The sequence below is a fragment of the Pelophylax lessonae genome (assembly GCF_965119305.1).
Source record: "Pelophylax lessonae genome assembly, chromosome: 13".
NCBI classification, from domain to species: domain Eukaryota; kingdom Metazoa; phylum Chordata; class Amphibia; order Anura; family Ranidae; genus Pelophylax; species Pelophylax lessonae.
Window position 1 is genome coordinate 171,709,744 of NC_138780.1, and position 20,528 is coordinate 171,730,271.

The 20,528-nt window shown below is 47.1% G+C and overlaps 1 protein-coding gene across 1 annotated transcript in view; it reads right to left on the reverse strand.

The window, feature by feature from the left end:
* Positions 1-20,528, reverse strand: part of CDKL1 (cyclin dependent kinase like 1) — a 115,719-nt gene that overhangs the window by 21,656 nt on the left and 73,535 nt on the right. The window contains exon 4 of the mRNA XM_082242693.1: positions 2,146-2,218. Within this exon, the coding sequence (XP_082098819.1) occupies positions 2,146-2,218 (73 nt within the window). The remainder of the gene's footprint in view (positions 1-2,145; positions 2,219-20,528) is intronic.

Sequence of the window (20,528 nt, forward strand, 5' to 3'; positions counted from 1 at the left end):
TAAATATCTCCTAAACGGTACATGTTTAGGAGATATTTACAGTACCTATAGGTAAGCCTTATTATAGGCTTACCTATAGGTAAAAGTGTCAGAGGAGGGTTTACTTCCTCTTTAAACCAGATAGTGTGCACTTTCAGCCCATATCCATTATAGAACTATAGCTTGAATATGTTTTGGTAAATACCTGAAAAAAAAAAATTGTTCATGGGTCCAAATATATATGGACCGAAGGTGTGTGTGTGCGCGTGTGTGCGTGTGTGTGTGTGTATTTATATATCTTATACAATAGCTACACAGGTCATATTATAATTGAATGTTTTAAAAATCACCTTTCCTTTTCAATCTGCATAAGATGTAATGTAATATGGCAACTTAAAGGCCTTCTATACACAGTTGGTATACAGAACTTTCCCTGAAATGTCATTTTCTGCTTGTGTGATTGGCTTACTGATTTTCCCAAAAAACTGCACCAAGATACAAGTCAAATTTTAAGTGACTGTAAAATGTACATTTAAAAAAATGTACCCCCCCAGCTGAGTGCGCCCAGAGCTGCTGTGTTTATTGACACACTAAATGCGGCTTTGCACTGCCCCCCACCTCCCACCCCATAGTTTTTTATTGACAGCAACAGAAGTCCATGTCTCCTGCTGCTGTCTCTGAGCCTATTAGGAGGGTGTGAGCCAAGAAAGCCGCTGCTCTTGTTCACATCACTGGATCAAGATCTTGCTCAGGTAAGTATAAGGGATGGCTGGGGGGGGGATGCTGACCCTGTGGTCTTCCTGCAAGTGAAGAACACTGCAGGTGCATCAGCAGATAAAAAGTCAATACCTTTCAGATTCACACTGCACATTGACATAACCAAACAAACCGCTTTTTTTTTCCAGAGCAGAAACATGTAAGAAATTACAACAAATTTTGTTAAAAATCCTTGCGCTGTACATTGATCACCCAGAGGGGAATGTTTTTTTTTTCCCTGGAAAAAAGTGGAGTTACTCTTTACATTTTGCCTCCCCTTATTGATTAAAATGCATTTTGCCAATATGGTGAAATTTAGCCCAAAACTACAAACTTTTATAGAAACTTCAAGAAAATTAAAACTCTAAATTTCGCTCATCCCTGTTTAAAAGAAATGACCAGATTCCATATTTCTGATGTTAGGTTTTTTTTTTTTATTGTTATCTTGTTTCAACCAAAGAGTTACTTAGTGACAAACTAAACAACAGTTGGCTAAAACCTAAACCCTGGCACATGCAATGATCACAACAGGAGAACGGGTGTCACAAGAGAGATTAGTGCAAGATGAGACAGGGGAGGACAGTGTAATCCAGCTAGAAATGCTAATTGGTTCTAAATTTGGCCTTTAACGGCTCCAGCAAGAAGAGAGAAGAAGCAAACACAGTTTGACAGTTAGGGAGCCTCCGGGTGTGTCATGTGAAGGACACATATGGATGACACAATGAAGCTGGCCATACACTAGTACAAATTTTGTTTAAATAAAAGTCAGCTTTAAGAACATTTGTTTTATTTTCTAATTGTTAGTGGGGTTAAATCGATGTTCGCTTTTAACCGTAACAATGAAAACATTCAAAGGAATAGGATGGCAATTTTTTTATCAAATAAACTTCTAACAGTGCCAGCGGTAGACTGCTAGAAGAGGAGGAAATGGACCTTTATGTGCAATATTTTTCACAGAGCAGGTAAGTATAACATCTTTTTAATTTAAACCCGAAAAAAAAAATTTCACATGGAGAGCTTTACTGTGGGCCCCGTGCAAGTCCGGGTTTTCCTGGCATGGAGATACACAGGTGTTGTGTGCATCCCTATGCCAACGTCCCATTCATTTCTATTGGGACACCCAGCTGCACAGACAGAGCTGCTGTGACCTAATATGACATGCAGATGAGTGTGGATTCGGGTCCCTAAACACGTCATATTAGGACACAGAGGCTGTGTCTGTGCAGCTGCGAGCCCCAATAGAAATGAATGGGACGCCCACACAGGGATGCACACAACACCTATACATCTCTGTGCCAGGAAAACACGGACCTGAATGAAGCCTACAGTAGAGCACCCCATGTGAATGGACCCCTAGATATCTAATACATGAATTAGAATAGGCATACTCTGAAAAAGTGCTGTACTTACGTTGTGTTTGTGGCAGAAGTTGACGGCTTGTAACGTTTGCCAGATTATGCTTTTTACAAGATGTTCTGGTACACTAAAAGAAAAAAAAGAAGGTAAAACAAACCACCTCAGCCAAATGTACCTTTTACAGAATGTGCACAGCCAGCAAGTCATTGTTATGTTCCAGTATGTTTTATCAAGGTCACGTTAGGTTTTTGGGGTTTATTTTCAAGATGTGCAAAGAGAGATCACACAAACACTTGCAAGTAAAATCAAACTCTATATAACATTTAGACCCCGTTCACACTGGGGCGACGCTACTTGCCGGGGCGACCTCACAGGTCACGGTGCGCCGCACGCACCGCGACCTCGGAGCGGCCAGCACGGACTTCATATCATTGAAGTCAATGCAGGTCGCTCTGGGTCGCCCCAAAGAAGCTCCGGACCCTTTTTCTAAGTCGGAGCGACTTGTGTCGCTCCTATTAGTACGGGTCCACAGCTTCTCTATGGCAGGCGACCTGTCAGGCGACCAGGTCGCCTGACAGGTCGCCCCAGTGTGAACGGGGTCTTAATGAAGTAATGACAGATCGAGATTACAAATGTAACAATATTTAAAAAAAATGTAACAAGAAACTTAGCTATAGACAGGGGAGGACTGGGCCAGGGGGAAGGGGGGTAATTACCCCCCGGGCCGATCTGATGCCCTATAAAAGGCTTCACCGCTTCTGCCACAGACATGCCTAAAGGATTCCTGGTGATGAGAATTAAAAAGTCTCCACCGCTGACCTACTGAGTGTGGGGTAAAGACAAGGACAGAGCGCAGGCCTCCCCCCCAGCATGGATGGTGTAAACCATGTCTGAACAGAGGCCAGTTCCATGCCCCACTGGAGACTCTGATCTAGCTGTCCCAGCTCCTCCTAACCGCCCCCTGTTGGTCAGGTCAGGGACCCAGTCAGTAGAGAGTACCTGGAGCGGAGCTTCAGCCTAGAATGGAGGTCAGGAGGAGGCCGGGAAGAGTGATAGTGGGAGCGATGCCGACTCACTGCACCATTGGCTTCTGGTTTGTTCTTGCCCCCTGGGCTGAAGGTTGCCAGTCAGCCCCTGGCTATAGATGCCTTTTGCCAAGGAGTTCCACCCGTTTTATGGCTTGGAAGATGATCACAACCAGATGCGTGAGAGACTAACTTATTCTAAGTTTTGGCTCTGGTATATGCAGGGGTAATTGGTAGTATTGACCAGGGGAGGACTGGGCCAGGGGGCCAACTGCTCTGATGCCCCATAAAAAGGCTGCATTGCTTCTGCTACAGACATGCCTAAAGGATTCCTGGTGAAGGGAAGTAAAAAGTCCCCATCGCTGACCTACTGAGTGCCGGTTGAAGACAAGGACAGAGCGCAGGCTCCCACCATAGCATGGATGGTATAAACTGTGTCTGACCAGACGCCGGTTCCATGCCCCACTGGAGACTCTTCTCCCCTGCCCAGCCCCGACCGAGCTGTCCCAGCTCCCCCTAACTGCCCTCTGCTGGCAATATCAGGAACCCGGATTCAGCCGGTAAGTAGAGAGTATCTGAAGCCCTGTGGAATGGGTGTCAGGAGGAGGACAGGAATAGGGAGAGTGGAAGGGGGGCCGAATCACCGCACCATGGGCCTCTGGTTTCTACTTGCCCCCTGGGCCGAAGGTTGCCAGTCTGCCCCTGGTATGGACTAATCGTAAACCCCTGGAAAGTAGCATTAGGAAAAATGGTGTGTGTGTTATTGGGGGGAGGGAATTTGTGCATGAGATTTGTGCTGGGAGGTGGGTTTGTGGTTTTGTTTTTTTTGGGGGGGGGGGGCATTTGTGTTAGGAAGGGTGACTTGAGGGGGAGGATTTGTGCTAGAAGGGATAATTGGAGGAGATTTGTGCTCAGAGGGGAAATTTGAGAAGTCGATGATTTCTACTAAGAGGGGGGAATTCGGGAAAGAAGAGGACTTGAGCTGGGAGGGGGAATGGGGGGGCATAGATTTATGCAGAGTTGGGCATTGCACTGGGGGTGGAATTTGTACTGGGAAAAGGGGTACATTTTCTTTGGAAGAATTTGGCTTTCAAAGAGAATTTATGCTTAGGGGAAGGTAAGCATGTAGATTAGTGCGCAAATTTTTTCCATGGGGGTCAATTTTTGCTCACACACAATGCTCATACATCTTGGGGGGGGGGGGGGGGGTGCCGTTTGGACTTGTCCCAGCACTGGTACCAGTGGAATACAGCATAGTCATAATAGAGCTGGTAATTTACATGGAGGACTGTAGTAAAACCTAGAAAAGGACTTCTTATAACCCTAACGTTTCTAAAGCTTGCCATGGATGATTAGTTAGATAGAAGTGAATCTGTACACCGATTTTTACACCCACATAATAGGTGGATTGGGGAATAGCAACCCCCCATCCCCCCTCACCCACCTTCCGGCAGAACATTAACAGAAGTCAACCTTTAGTTAAAATTCTTTCGAACAGGGAGGGCCACACAAAGATCAAAATTCAGCCAGTCCCTTCTGTACCACCTAAATTTCAATCTCTCTGTGGCAACCTTCTTTACTCTTATACATAGTGCTGATTTTTCTACAACACTTCATGAAAAACACGAAGCCATTTACCTCAGTTCCCGTCTCCAAAGGATCTTGGAGTTGCATGTCTCCACCACAACCATAGATGCCTGTTCAAAGTAGAGGGCCATGCTTGGACAGACAGCCTTTAACCAGCTAATTGTTTTTTTTTTGGGGGGCTTGGAGAGGACATTAGATCAGCTGAAGGGTTTGCCAAAGAAAGAGGCAAAATTATACAGACGCCATGTTTTTATAATTCCTGGTAAGACCTAGACCCAGGATCCCAGTGTTGCATGGCAAAAATTAAAGCCACTTTGCCACCATGGTGCACATTTTGCACAATGAAGTGTAAACAGGGCTAATAGGCAAACGGCTAAATACACAGAGCAAATACATATTTGGAAGGTGTTTTACCTGGAATTCTGTCCATCTAGTCCAGAGATTTACACAGCTCTCCCACAAAGCTCAGCCCTGTCTAGAAAGGTAGGGGACTTAATCTTTTTTCAGACGTTGTTTCACTTTAACTTACAGGTCCCCCCCTACCCTGTGACTGGACAGTGAAAGGAAAAGCAGCAGTGTGCCCTTAGTGGTCAATCTGCTCTCTCCACTGCAGCCCACCTGATTGGCTCCTTGTGCGCCCCCCCCCCCCCATACCTATACTTACTCAATTCTATGCTGCAGTTGTCCCCTGCTGGCTCCAAGCCCAAGAACTGAGCGATGACATGACCAATGATCGCTCAGTTCTCGGTCCTCTCAGAGTGCAGAGCAGTGACTGTCAGTCATCGCTCTGCTCCTGTAGCGCTCACTTGAGCACTGGGCAGGAGAAGGAGTGGCCACAACTGCCTCCGGCTCTCAGCTGCGTGCTGAAAGGCGAGGCCAGCTGTCAATCAGGCAGCTGGGTGGATCTCAACAATATTGTCAAATATCCTTCCAAAGCTTGGAGTAGCTATACCATGTCAGTTGCTAGTGGGCGATAGCTATCAACTGATTCTGGGTCAGAGGAGAGCAAAAGTAAGAGCACTCCTGTGACCCAAAAGGGAAATATGGTAAAACATCTCTTTTATTGATGTATTATGGACTACAGAGCTGCAATAATTTGTCACCATCTGTCAAGTGTTCAGCTTTAAGAACAGGCACCTGACGAGCAATAGTCCTTGACCTCTTGGGTGGTTTAGGTATTTGCTCACCATAACAGGTATACTCCCATGAATCAGAATCGTGTTTAGCATTATACACTATATTGTCAAAAGTATTGGGAGTGCATTTGTGAGGTCAGGCACTGATGTGAACGAGAAGGCCTGGCTCACAGTCTCTGCTCTAATTCATCCCAAAGCTGTTCTATCGGTTGATCGTCAAGTTCCTCCACCCCAAACTCGCTCTTCCAGGTCTTTATGGACCTTGCTTTGTGCAGTGGTGCGCAGTCATGTTTGAACACGAAGGGGCCATCCCCAAACTGTTCCCACAAAGTTGGGCATGAAATTTTCCAAAATGTGTTGGTATGCTGACTCCTTAAGAGTTCCCTTCACTGGAACTAAGGGGCCAAGCCCAACCCCTGAAAAGCAACCCCACACCAAATGATTTGGAAGAGTGGTCCAATTTGTTTGGCAATATAGTATGGATGAGTGAGTTTGGGGTGAAGGAACTTGACTGGCCTGACATCCTGATAGAACACCTTTGGGATGAATTAGAGTGGAGACTGCGAGCCAGGCTTCTGGAAGAATGGTCAAACATTCCCATAGACACACTCCTAAACCTTGTTGACAGCCTTCCCAGAAGAGTTGAAGCTGTTATAGCTGCAAAGGGTGGGCCAACTCAATATTGATTCCTACGGACTAAGACTGGGATGCCATTAAAGTTCATGTGTGTCCCAATACTTTTGAAAATATAGTGTATTTTCTCTGTTAAATGTTACAATATTTAGAAAGAACATATTAAAATTTGGTAGTGAAAAAAAACCATGAGAAAGTCGCTGACCATTACACGGAGGACTGCCAGTAAGGTGATAAACAATCTACAAAGATCTCCAGTATTAACCGTTTCCTGACCTCCCATCATTTAATAGTTTGAGCTGCCACAGAAACAGACAAAGGACCAAGCGGTAATGAATTCTTTCCCCACATACAGAGCAATAAAAACGCAGGCACACAGGATGAGCAGTAAAGCAGCTGTCAATTCAAAGCGGCCTCAAAGGCCCAAATACTATGGCTCTTATCACCATAGCAAACCGTGCCGGCCCTGCTCCAAATTAACCTCTTCCATGCTGGGGGTTAATAGACAGACATTCACTTTTTTTCTATTTAGAGTCGGACACTAAACATATAATAGTATAAAAAAAAGCCCACAATTGAAACAAGCTGGGCAAGGCAGTACAGCTACAGTGGAACTACAAAGGAAAAAACCTCCAGTTTATAAATGTCATTAGTGACAGATACGGAAGCCATACCTTATGCGGGAGAATAACCTTTAAAGTGCATCTAACCCCAAGAACAAAAATGTAACACACTCAGGGCTGCTGTTAGAAATCACGGGGGCACCGTATAGCCTACCTGGCAGGCACCCCCCCCCCCCCAATATTTTAAGACAATATTTTTAATAAAAGTACACTAAAATCATTATTAGTAGACACAAACATAACAGAGAACTTGTGTAAATTATCCCCTTTTAATGTTTTTTTTTCAATATATAAAACTAATTATATATATATATATATATATATATATAATATAATATAATATATATATATATATATATATATATATTTTTTTTTATATTGAAAATGTTTCCAATTATTTTATTTTACAATGTTTATTATTATTATTTTTTTCTTTTACAACTTGTTATTTTTTTATAGGGCAGGGAAGCCTGCAGCGCTGTGGGGTGGGGGGGGGGGGGGAGTGAAAGGAGGGGCACACGGGAGGAGGGATTATAAGTAGCAGGCAGAACAGGGAGGGGGATTGGTGTGGGAGAAGCAATTACAGGAACAATGCCCTGTGTCTGTGTCTCTCCCTGCAGCAGCTGAAAACCGGCAGGAGGGGGAGAGACTGTCTTTCAGCTGTTGCAGAGAGCCACACGGAGCTTTCTTCTATACTTGCCCCCCTGCCCGATCGCACGGATTCCCCATGCTGTTGGGGTCCCCCTGTGTGCCTGGGCCCCTACAGGAGGACTGGTGGCCCCCCTATCAGCGGCCCTGAATACACTGTAGCTATCAGTATTTAGAGGTGGTGACTGCATTTGTCTTCTTTTTTCAGACTGAGAACATTTTCAGCAAGTACAGAAAATTGATCTGCCCAGAAATGCAGTGCCCTTGTCACATCCTACAAGCTAAACTAAAAGCATTAACAATCTTATGTTCTGTTCCATCCATAAAATGCTAATCTGGCCACCCCCCATGTAAAGGAGATGGATAAGAAGATATGTTTGAAATCCAGCCTGGGTGACAACCATGGCTACCTTTAGAGATACAATAGGGTGATTGTAACCACCCAGGGACAGGAAGTATTTTATTTTTTTTTTTATAGGATTCCCAGGTCAAAATAAAAAAGGGTAAAAAGCCTGAAATAAGACGAATGCATTTACATCTAAGGAATGGTGAACTGCAGTATTGAATTTAGATGCACTATAAAGCTGAACTCCAGGAAACTTGAAAATTCTCCCCTGCTGTGGTGGGGTTGCGCCTGCATTGCAAGAGTTAACTGTTCAGTTAGGTCTAGGTGGCATAGAAAAGTAGATTTACTAAACCAATCCTCTTCTTTTCTGCATTGTTAGACCGGTCCGTCCCCCCCCCCCCCCCCCCCGCAGCATCTTCTCCCCCATGCTCCAGCAGTCTAAGCTCCTGACGTCATCAAGGCCAATGCAGGGTCCAGGGTGAGGACGTCAAAGGAACAGTCCACCGCCGAAGAGTAGGGAAGCAATGGAGCAGAGGATAACTCGAGTAAAAGTGCTTTTTTTTTTTTTTTAGATAAAATAATACACAGGTTTGTAATGACCTACTCTGTGCAATGGAATTTGGTATTGCAAGGAACGGCCCCAAACATCCTCTTCTGGGGTCCCCCAGCAGCACTCTGGGGGCTCCTCTTCTGTGTCTGCCCCCCCTAGTAAGTTGCTTGCTAGGGGGGGCAGAGGTGTGGGCTCACTCCCGAGCCAGGCTGAGTGTGTCCACAGATGCACACAGCACACCCCTGCTCCCTTCTCTCTGGATTTGATTGACAGCAAATGGCTCCTGCTGCTGCTCTCAGCAAAGCCCATAAAACCAGGAGGAGATGAGAGAACAACTGATGCCAGGCACAGCGCTAGATCAATACAGGACTCAGGTAAGTATTTGTGAAGGGGAGAAGAATGCAAAGAATCCATTACGGTAAAAAACCTTGATTACAACCACTTCTGGGTGTAGCAGCCCTCCTCAGCCCCCCTAATACTTACCTGTGCCCCATCTGTATCCAGTGATGTCCACGAGTCCCTCAGCTGTCCAGGACTCTCCCTCCTGATTGGCTGAGACACAGCAGTGGTGCCATTGGCTCCCCCTGCTGTCAACGTCAGTTAGCCAATCAGGAGAGAGGGGGAGGGACCAAATGCCTGCCCTGTGTCTGAATGGATACACAGAGCTGCAGCTCAGCTCAGGTGCCCCCAGAGCAAGCTGCTTGCTCTGGGGGCACTCGACAGGAGGGAAGGGCCAGGAGCAACGAAGAGAGACCCGAGAAGAGGAGGACGGGCTGCTCTGTGCAAAACCAACTGCACAGAGCAAGGGAAGTATATTGTTTGTTATTGGAAAAAACAAAAAAACTTTACAGTCACTTTAAAGCCTCATGCACACTGGAGGTTGAAAAAAGCTTGTAACGTTCGTTGTAAAAAGCTGTAGCTGTAGAATGAGTTTTGCAGTAGCTTTTTCTTTTTTTTAGCAAAACGAAACTCCCATAAAAGCTTATGGCTCAAAAACACTGATAAAACGCAGAATAGGTGCGTTTTTCATTGTTTGTAAGCTTTTATCAGGTAGAGCATTTTTACAGCTTAAAAACACCTCGCAAAAACCTTCTAGACAGTAAAAGCTCCTGCTAAAAAATGCAGGTAAAATCCTATGTATGCATAGCCCCCTATTCGTGCTGGCTTCTAGTGTGTCTACGAGGACGCGGGACGCCGCGGCTTTCCTACAACTATCAAGGACACTGTTATACGCGAATATATATGCTATTTATGTAAGTGCAACTTTTAATAAAGCCTTCTTTACTTTTATCTGGATTATGCTATGTGTCTCCTTTCCCCTATTTTTTCATTCATGTGCCATCTATGATTGATCTCTCATGGTGTCTGCCGGATGTGAGGAATGGTCACCTGGGATCCAGCATATGTGTTATGCTACATTGCGCTTGGGGCCAGTTCATTGAGTTGAATGGCCATTGAGCTCTGGTAAGCAGCCCATCTAGCCTTTTTTTCTCACAGGTGTTACTTCCTCCTACTTCACATAGGGAAGAGCTATCTGGAACATCCTATACCCGCTGGGACTTGTGGCGCACGGTATTGGGTGTTGGGTGTTGCACGGTATTCTTGGAATTTTATTGTTTTCACCACTTGCTTTACACATTTTTTCACTGACTTTATTTCATGTATTGAGGACTTTGTCCCTATTCTATGGTCAGAGACTGTTTTGCACATACTCAATATTTATCATTTTATGGTATTGGTTTATATCACTGCTTGATAGCTCTGCACATTATACCTTACTGTTTATTTGATCATGTCTATAGATCAGTGTTAGCAGCTTCTTTGTTTCACTCATCTAATTTATATTTAAGAATACTGTGCACCCAATAAATAAGGAGCTTGGTTCGAATCCCTACCAGGCAGGGCCGGTGCTTCCACTAGGCAAACTAGGCAGCCGCCTAGGGTGCATTGCCACCTAGGGGCGCAGCCAGGAGTCGGCACTCTCTCTCCATCATGAATTCTCCATCATGAATGATTATTGTGAGCTGAGGCGAGGGGCGGAGGTGGTGGGAAGGGACAGCAGAAGATGCCATTGTTTTGGGCAGTGGTGGAACTACCAGGCCCTGGCTTTCCACCACTGTTGGAGGGGCCCCAAAAGGCAAGAAGGGAGCCCCCCAGAGTGCTGCCTGCATGATGATCCTCTTCAGGTGGAGCTGAGTGGCCTTAACCCCGGGCAGGAAGTGGCTCTCTGCACTGAGCTGGTGGGCAGCTGTTTATTTCCCTGGGTCGGTATTAAGCAGGGAGCGGAGGAGAGCTGAACCTGAGCCGGATCTCGGCACTGGAGGGCGGAACCTTTACTGGTACAGAAGCGACGAGGCACCAGAATGGTCTGAGGAGGTTGGTGATGAAGGACGTGTGGAGCTCTCTGACTGCTGCTTTTCCCTCCACCAGGAGCCACCGTGTTTAACAGGGGTTCGGGGTCACCAGGTGTGCCATTAGGAATTGGGGTCCCTGGGTGTGCCATGGGGGATTGCGGTCCCCAGATGTGACACGGAGGAACATCAGGGTCCCCAGGTGTGACACGGAGGAACATCGGGGTCCCCAAATGTGACATGGAAAAACATCAGGATCTGACATAGAGGTACTTCGGGGTCAGTGGGTATGACAGCATGACATGGAGTAATATTGGGGTCCCAGGGTGTGACATGGAAAAACATCAAAGTCCCTGGGTGTGACATGGAGGGACATTAGGGTCCCCGGGTGTGAAATGGAGGAATATGGGGGGTCACTGGGTATGACAGCATAACATGGAGGAACCATCAGATCAGGGTCAAATAGAGGAGTTTTTAACCCCTTCCCTTTTTTTGGGGGGGGGGGGGGGCAAGTAGCTGGTCTTGCCTAGGGCATAAAATAGTCTAGCACCGGCCCTGCTACCAGGACACTACCTGCATAGAGTGTGCATGAGTGGGTTTCCTCCGGGTACTCTGGTTTCCTACCACATTCCAAAAACATGCTGGTAGGTTAATTAGCTCCTGGATAAATTGGTTGTAGCATGGGATTATATGCACGACCTTAGACTGTAAGCTCCTTAAAGGCAGGGATTGATGTAAATGTACAATATGTAAAGCACTGAGTACATTTTCAGCACTATATTAGTAAATCCCTTAAATGAATAAATAAATAGTAAACAGATTTTCCTGTCTTGACCTAAGGGTCAGCAGCCTTGCCTAGTCTAAGCTCACATCAACTGTCCTAGTCATAGAAAATCCCACACAACAACCGTGACGTCTGTGACAACGCTCCATAATGCGGTTCTCGCTGGCAGTGACACACTATTTACATACACGAGAAGCCCGAGTTTTGCAATTGTTTTAATATGGTCAGGTCAGGGCAGTAAAATTGTGCAGGGTTCTCCTTTCCCTGTAATACCCCTGTTTGTTTTGGCAACCGTTTCTTCATATTCAAGATTAGTGCGGCTTGCTTAACAAAGTTATGAGCACTTAGCCTGCACTTAGCTGGTAACGGTGTCTGCTTATGACATGGAATTTCAGGCCTTGGTCTTTTATTAGGCAGCGCAAGAGACTTAATGTCACTCAGTCATATAATCTCACCAATAATAGCATGGGATGGAGATAATCTTTTTAAGTTGAAGAATGGTCGTGTGTTTGCATGACATGTTATTAGGGAACAGGGGCTATATTGTTTTTCAGACTGGCTGGGCTCTGAGACATGGAAGTAGAGCTACTACCAAAGAGAGATAAACCTTATAAATATGGGGACAAATACAACCTTTACCATCTTTTAGGACTCCAAGAACAGTGGCTGTCATCCATTGGGTCACAGTCTACTGCCAGCCTGTGGCCCCCCTCCTACCCGGCCTTCAGTCAGCTAATGATCCCCTAACTTCCGAGAGTGACTCTAGCTTCCCTAATGCCCCCCCCCCCCCAATCTTCCATAGTGGGTCTCAGTTCCCCCATCCTTCCACACGTACTGTCCAACCTCCTACAATTTCCCCAGCTTATTGAAGAACCTTCAGCTCCCAACATACAACAGCTCCCCCTAGTCCCTGCAAAGTCTCCAGCAACCTGAAGGGACCACCAGACCTCTCCAAAAACCTCATCTCCTACAAGGGCAGCAGGTCCCCTAACCTCCTCCAGAACCGCCATCTTCCCCATCCCCAGTCAGAGCCTTCCAGAATTTCAATATATATTTTACATTACCATACTTTTTTTCTGCGGGTATATATTTTTTTTACTGTTGGGCATGGAACATTTTGGAAGAAATACTGGGCCCTTGGTCTCAATAGGGTGGATATCCCTCCTTAAAAGATGTATGGGTTTTTTTGTTTTTTTAAGATTCATTCTTACCTAGGTGGTATTAAATAAAAAAAAAAAAAGGATTAAAAACGCACAGTACAAGTGAAATATTGTCCCAGTGTAATGTCACAGTCATAAAGCCCCAACCTCTTTGACCCAAGTCTTATAAGAGTCATAAAGGCTGGTTAAGGTTGTATTAATCCTCATATTTTTAAGGCTCATCTATGGTGGTAGTTCTACTCCCCGTAAAGCTCGCTTGGCTGTACTTCTCCTGTGGATCACAGGAGTGCAGTTTGTTCTGCACTCCTGCGACCCGTTTTCAGCAGACAGCGGGCTGAAGCCTGCTATCAGTTGTCATCACAGGGCCGGACCAAGATCGCAACAATGGAGTCGGGTTCCGCCTGGTGAGAGCCCTAGCCGCCCGCTCCCACCCCCTCCGCAGCTCCGCGCTCTAGTGAGTATGGGGGTCAGTCAACAGCTCTCTGTGCACAGTGCTGTGAGAACCAAGCGATCGGCGGTGTTCGATTGCTCAGTTCTCAGTGTTCTAGGTGCTGGGAAACAGATGCAGCATCATACTGGTCCTGTGAAGTCAGCAGACAGCAGGCTCAGCCCGCAGTCTGCAGAAAACAGGTTACAGGAGTGCAGAAGGAAGTGCACTCCTGTAATCCACAGGAGCAATACAGCCAGATGAGCTTTGGCTGTACTTCTCCTTTAATAGAAGACCTCTGCCAAAGAGACAAGGCAGAGGTCTGGAGGACTAGAGACCACTGATTGGCATGAATGTGGCTTCAGATAAGGTTTCACTCAGTAAAATAATCTTACAAATAATAGTGTGAGATTGAGATCATTTTTCTAAATTGCAGAATGCTTGCCATGTGTTGTGGATGACATGTACATTAGGGAAGAGAAACTATATTGTTTATCAGATGAATTGGGCTGTAGGACAGATAGTAGAACTACCACCATAGAAAAGCTTTATAAATATGAGGATCAATACAATCTTTACCAGCTTTTATGACTCCTAGAAGACTTGGGCCAAAGAGGTTTGGGCTTTATGACTGACTTTATACTGGGGCAAGATTTCACTTGTACTATGCAATTTAATCCTTTTCTTGTTCAATATGTTTATTGTTTTAAATCTGAAATATACAAGTTTACCTTTCTTGTTCACATCTGTGTGCCGCGGCAACATGCACATAATTGCGCGCCTTCATGCCGTGCATAAAAACCTGTCCTTATGATGCAGGTGCACTGTGGTGCAACTCATTCTTAATGGCACCCCAGCACACCCTTATAGCACATTTATGTTTAGAGCACTACAATGCAAAAAAAATTAAATAAAGTACATGCTAAAAGGATGGGCTGCCCAACGCAAGAAAAATGCACAAAACTTGACAAAAGGCACCTCTATTGCCTCTTTGCATAGAAGTGTACCAAGGGAATTAAAAGGGTCATGTGGGTACAAGTGTTGTTCATCATTACAATTTAGGATATTGTACATTGCCATATGTATAGTATTAACTATCAAGGTAGTAAACAATATTAGTAAAAGGAAAGCTGTTACTTTATGTACTGGGTCTGAGGATCATGTGACATCAGTAGGGCAAGGAGTAGAAAAGGGAAACAGAGAATGAGAAGGCAGAAAGGGGGAGAATTAGAATTTGGGGAAGGTGGGTAGGATCGTAGGAAACAGTAGTTTTAAAGGCAAAACAGACCACATCCAAGGCATGCAAGGCCATTTCCTTCAGATGTTTAGGCCTGGGAAGACAACACAAGGTCTTCATTCAAATGAAAATCAGAGACAACCAAGACGGACAGGGGCAAAGACCCACCTTCTCCCTGGGAATCACCAGATAGGGTTAAAGACAGGATAACACCGCCAGTTCCGACACCCTGCTCGCAGAGGTGATGGCCACAAAAAAGGCCACATTCTGGGACAGCGTAAGCAGGGGAATCTCCCAAATATTTTCAAAGGGAGGCTTCTGTAGAGCTGAAAGCACCAAATTGAGATCCCAAGGCGGCAAGGGAGCCCGCACTGGAGGGACCAAATTTTGGACAATCTGGAAAAAAGTATGCACCAGGGAGTGTGTGACCAAGGGTCATTGAAAGAAGACCGCCACAGCCGACACCTGGCCCTTGATGGTACTTAAGGCCAACTTCTGTTCAACCCCCCATTGAAGGAAGCTTAGGATCCGAGCCACAAAGAAGGAACGAGGATGAACCCCAAGTGACTCACACCTTGCAATGTACGTCTTTCACGTACGATGGTAGATCTACCTAGAAGTAGATATCCTAGCTTTCAACAGTGTAGAAATCACAGAATCCTTCAGCACCTGGCATTCAACAGCCAAGCCGTTAAAGCCAGCAACTGTAAAGCAGGATGGAAGATCAGTCCTTGGGACAGCAGATCCTGAGAGGAAGCTTCCAAAAAATGTCGGCGACAAGCTGCTCCAGATCGGCGTACCAAGGTCAGCGCAACTAAGATGACCGGAATCCCTTCTGCCTCGATCCTGCGTAGAAATCTGGGCAGAAGCTTGAGAGGAGGGAAGGCGTAAATCAGCTGATACTAGCCCTATGGGGCCACCAGTGCGTCTGTGGCGTCCGCCAGAGGATCCCTTGACGGAGCCACAAACCTCTACACCTTTCTGTTGAGCAAAGATGCCAACAGATCCACCTCGGGGTACCCCACCGGAGATACAGTTGATGAATCACCTCCAGATGAAGGGACCACTCCCCTTGGACCAATGCCTGCCGACTGAGGTAAGCCGCCTGCCAATTTTCACACCAGGAATGTGTACGGCAGAGAGGGCTAGAACAAACCGTTCTGTCCACCCTGTAATTCCGACTACCTCCAGGACACTTCTCGTGCCCCCATGGTGATTGACATAGGCCACAGCCGTGGCATTGTCCGATTGAATGCACACTGGACAACCCTGAAGACGATCCGTCCAATGATCCAGACACAATCTGATCACTCAGGGGTTCCAAGACATTGATCGGTAGTCTGGACTCTTCCAGCATCCAGATCCACTGAGCAGAATGCTTTCTGAGGACTCCTCCCCAGCTTGACAGGTTGGCATCTGTGGTGCCCACTGTCCAATACAAGGGGAGGAAGGATTTTCCCAGCCGAAGTACCAGAGAACGAAGCCACAATATCAAGGACTCCCTCATTCCCTGACTCAGCAAGATCAGATTGTCAAGAGACTGCCGAATTTTGTCCCATTTGGTAAGAATCTCTCTTTGCAGGGACCTCGTATGGAACTGTGCAAACGGAACCGCTTCGAAGGTAGACACCATCAGGCCAAGCACCCGCATGCAAGTCCGGAGGGATGACCATCTGTAGGACAGCAGCAGGCAAATTACAGCCTGCAGTTTCTGGAGTTTTTCCAAAGGAAGGAGCACTCTGGCTAAGTCAAGAGTCAGGCCCAGATAGTCCAGCTTCGTGGACGGAGCAAGAGCAGACTTCTGAAAATTAAGAATCCAGCCGAAATCCTGCAGAGTTCATATTGTAAACTCCAGGTTTTCCACCAGAGCAGAGGGAGACTCTGCCTGCAGAAGGAGATTGTCCAAGTTGCCCAGTACCATGATCCCCCTCATTGGCGCAGCAAAGCTAGCACCGGAGCTAACACTTTTGCGAAAACCCAAGGAGCAGAGGCGAGACCAGAGGGTAATGCCACAAACTGATAATGCTCCTCTCCTACAGCAAAGCGGAGAAAAGTCTGGTGACTGTCACATATTGGAATGGGAAAGTAGGCATCCTAGATATCGATAGAGGCGAGGAAATCTCCCTGATCAGGGATGCCACCACCATTCTAATGGATTCCATTCTGAATTTCTTTATCCGCAGAAAGCAGTTGAGCGCCTTGAGGTCCAGAATTGGATGCACTTTGCCTTCCTTCCTGGGGACTTTAAACAGGTTTGAGTAAAAACCCTGAATACGTTCTGAAGTCGAAACCGGGAAAATCCCCCCTTGAAGGAACAGGTCTTCTACCGCCCCAAACAGGCCCTGTAAGCGGTCTGGAGACCGGCACAAATTAGAAGGAAAAAATCTTGCCGGGGAACAAGAGCAAAACTAGATCTTGTAGCTGGACCGAATAACTTTGTGGACCCACTTGTCTTCCGCCAGGGAAGTTCACGGATACAGAAACCAGCGAAGACGCCCCCCCCACCCCCTATAAGGATGAGGGTGCACCTTCCTGCTGAAGGAGCCTTATCCACGGGTCTGGAGAAGCCCGACCTTGGCTAGCCAGACCAGGCTCAATTGGATCCCCTGAAGAGGCCCTGAAAGGATTCGAGCCCTTGCCAGTCGACCCTGAGGGACGAAAAAAAACTTATGAGCTGAGAATCAAGGCCAACATCTATGACGAGGTTTCTTGCCCTTAGCAGCCTGCAGAAGAAAAGTACTCTTCCTCCCTGTGAGACCTTTAATGATGGCATCCAGGGTAGCTCCAAACAGGCGATCTCCTTGGAAAGGAAGATCAGTCAAGGTCTTTTTTTGAAGTCTGATCCGCAGACCAGTACTTGAGCCAAAAGACACGCTGAAAGACCACTGCCAAAACAGAGAGGCGAGCCATCAAGGGAGCCGCATCCAAAGAGGCATCACAGATGAACTGCAGCCCCTGGACCAGCTGGTCCGCCAGCTCAGCAAAGGCAGAGGGGAGCTGCTCCCCCCTCCAGGTCACGGCGTAAGGGCTTAGCCAACTCGGTCAAAGTTTGCGACACTAGGGCAATGGTGAATACCGGCCTCATTGCCGAGCCAGCCAGAGTGTACATATTGTGGACCACAGCCTCCACCTTCCGGTCAGCCGGATCCGTAAAAGCCGGGGACTCTTCAACCGGAATAATGGTTGCCTTGTTCAATCTGGAAACCGGAGGGTCCACCATCGGTGTCACAGTCCATGACTTAAGAAGGGACTCCTCATACCTAGTAAAGCGCTTAGGGACGCTTTGGTCGTCCCCACTCTTTTGCGACAATTCTGTCAAAATAGGCAGGGAAAGGGATCACCTTTGCCGCTCTAGATGGCTTGTAAGTGGCCAAAGGGTACCTGCACCTCCGTCACAGCGTCAACATCCTCCATCTTTAGGGTCTCACACACAGATACAATCAGTGCATCCATCAGCGCCTTTTGTTGCGCAGTCACAGACATGGAGGAATCATCCTCACTATCAGAGGATTCCCAGCGTGTGGTTGCAGGCACAGCAGGGTGACCCATGTCTGCAGCGACCAAATTAGATTCAGGATCTGATGAGACAGATGAGGCAGGGGAAGGCGGGTGGAGCCTTTTGCTAGTACAAGAGACTCCAGGACCGCCGTCAGTGCATGGTTGGGACCCAGAGGGATCAGGTGGGGAAATGTGCTCCAAAGACTCAATGAGTCACCAGGGGGATCCCCACAAAAGGTGTAAAAACACTGCTAGGGGACAACCCCCACTGCACTGGCAGCTTCACCCGATAGACAGGCACAAGGCACCAAGCGATCCTCAGCAGAGAGGGAGAGGACCCCACCAGACTCCCCAACCGCAGAAACAAGCGCTGCAGCCACCAGGACAATGCACTACACAAGCGGCGATCAGGAAGTGAAATCATCCAGGAGTCAGCACCAGGGGATGAGATGGCGCGTCCCCCGTCGAAATCGCCACTCACAGGGCTTCACTGTCATGGCCGCCACTTTTATCAATGGCGAACCACAGCAAAATGCCCGCCAGACTTAACATGGCCACCGTGTATAGGAATACACAGGCTACAAAAGAATGGCGGCAACACGAGGCATCCAGAGACCCAAGAGGGAGACCAGGTCTCATGGACAGATCCAGACAGGATGGGCGGGGTGGCACTGGCAGGAGCAACCCCCCCCCCCCCCACAGTCGATCGTCTGGTCGCCAGCGGTGCACCCCCCGGTCTCCATCGCTAGTAAGTGCCCTGCCCCCACCCCAGGAACAGTGGCTAGAGCATCCAAAAACAGCCACAATATATGTGGAGGGGAGGGGGGGGGCAGGTGAGGGACTCGGCAAGGGGGGGTGCCTGCGGGAAGGAGGGAAACCCGGGGGTCCAACCGTCCCAAGGAGCGGCCCATGTCCACCCCAAAACCCTCCAGGGGGAGAGGGGGGGACGACTACTAACCATACCAGGAACCAGGCAGGCACCTCTCCAGACAGAACCCCTGTCCATCGAAATGGGGTCTGTCGGTCAGGAGGAACGCTGCTACTTGGGCCAGAATCCGGTCGTATGTTACCTCACAAGTCGTTTAACTTGCAAGGCGTTTAACTTGCAGGCCAGACCCCGTCCAGTGGGACTATGTCCCGGCTGACCTAGCGCGGAGCTGAGGTCTGCGCGTGCTCGCTGGCCAGACTGGGGTGACCACTGGATCTAGATTATCCAGCCCGTCGCCCGGTCCGGCAGTTGATTGTAGATCTCAAAAGGAAAAAAATCCAGGGGATAATTTTCTATCTAAAAAGAAAAAAAATTGCCAGGACTAGAGATCCCAGCAAGGAACTAGGTCCTTACTCCTGACTAGGCAGAAAAAAAAAACTGAGTGGCTATAGCAGAGAGAGGGAGTATACCCCCTGGGACTGCCCATGGGTGTAGCTAGAATCCTTTTCTGCCTAGTGTCCTACTCCTGTAGGGGGCAGTATAACCCAATGGTTATGAATACAAGGAGCTGTGTCCGTCAATGAACGAAAGAGAAAGGAGCGTTTTCAGGGATCCTCTAAAAGCAAGCAGAGTAGAAAATAACTCTGTTTCAGATTGGGGTAGGGAGTTCCATAGGATGGGAAAGGCTCTGGAAAAGTCCTGTAGGCGAGTATGGAAGGATGTGACGAGGGAGCAAGAGACCAGTGTTAATTGTATTCTGCCAGTGGGGAAAGCTGCCCACCAGCAGAAGGCAATAGCGCTGTAGGAGGGATTCCCCAATCAACACTGACTGTATTGATGGGGAAATCAAGCAATTCTCTGGTTGAAGAAAAGAAAATTGCATGTATGGCCTGCCTAAAGTTGGCTATACACTATACAATTTTCTTTAGATTTGTTGTTTTAGAATTACCAAAACCATATAATATGAGGTCAAACAAACACTTTCAATTTGTATACAGTCAGTATGGCCCTTGCACTACATAGATGAAGGTAAATCCAAAGGAAATTAAACAACAAAAGTTGTATAGTGTGTAACCAGTTGAACGCTGACATGAGCCATACTGATTTATGCAGAGTCTAGATTTTAATGACAAGTCTACTTTACAGGGACACAAACCACAAGCATGACATGTCAACCTGAAACAGGAAACAGAAGGCGACTTTAGATCTGTTTTTCTAATCCTCATTATTTGTGCTCAGCAAGGATTAAGTGGCACTCCCGCACCCCTTATCTTGTTCATTCATTCTGCCGATACTGTATGTCAACAATACGGATAGGCTGCTGTTTACACTAGGCCTCAATTAATCAGATTCAGGCGAGTCCTTCATCCAATACACAAGCTGCTCCAATGATTTATCAGATATTACCATGGCACCAAGTCGTTGTGCGGGACCAAGGCCAGTGAATTAAAATGAAATATAGTTTGCACAATGCTAAAAGTAAACAGTGATCGCTGACATCCAG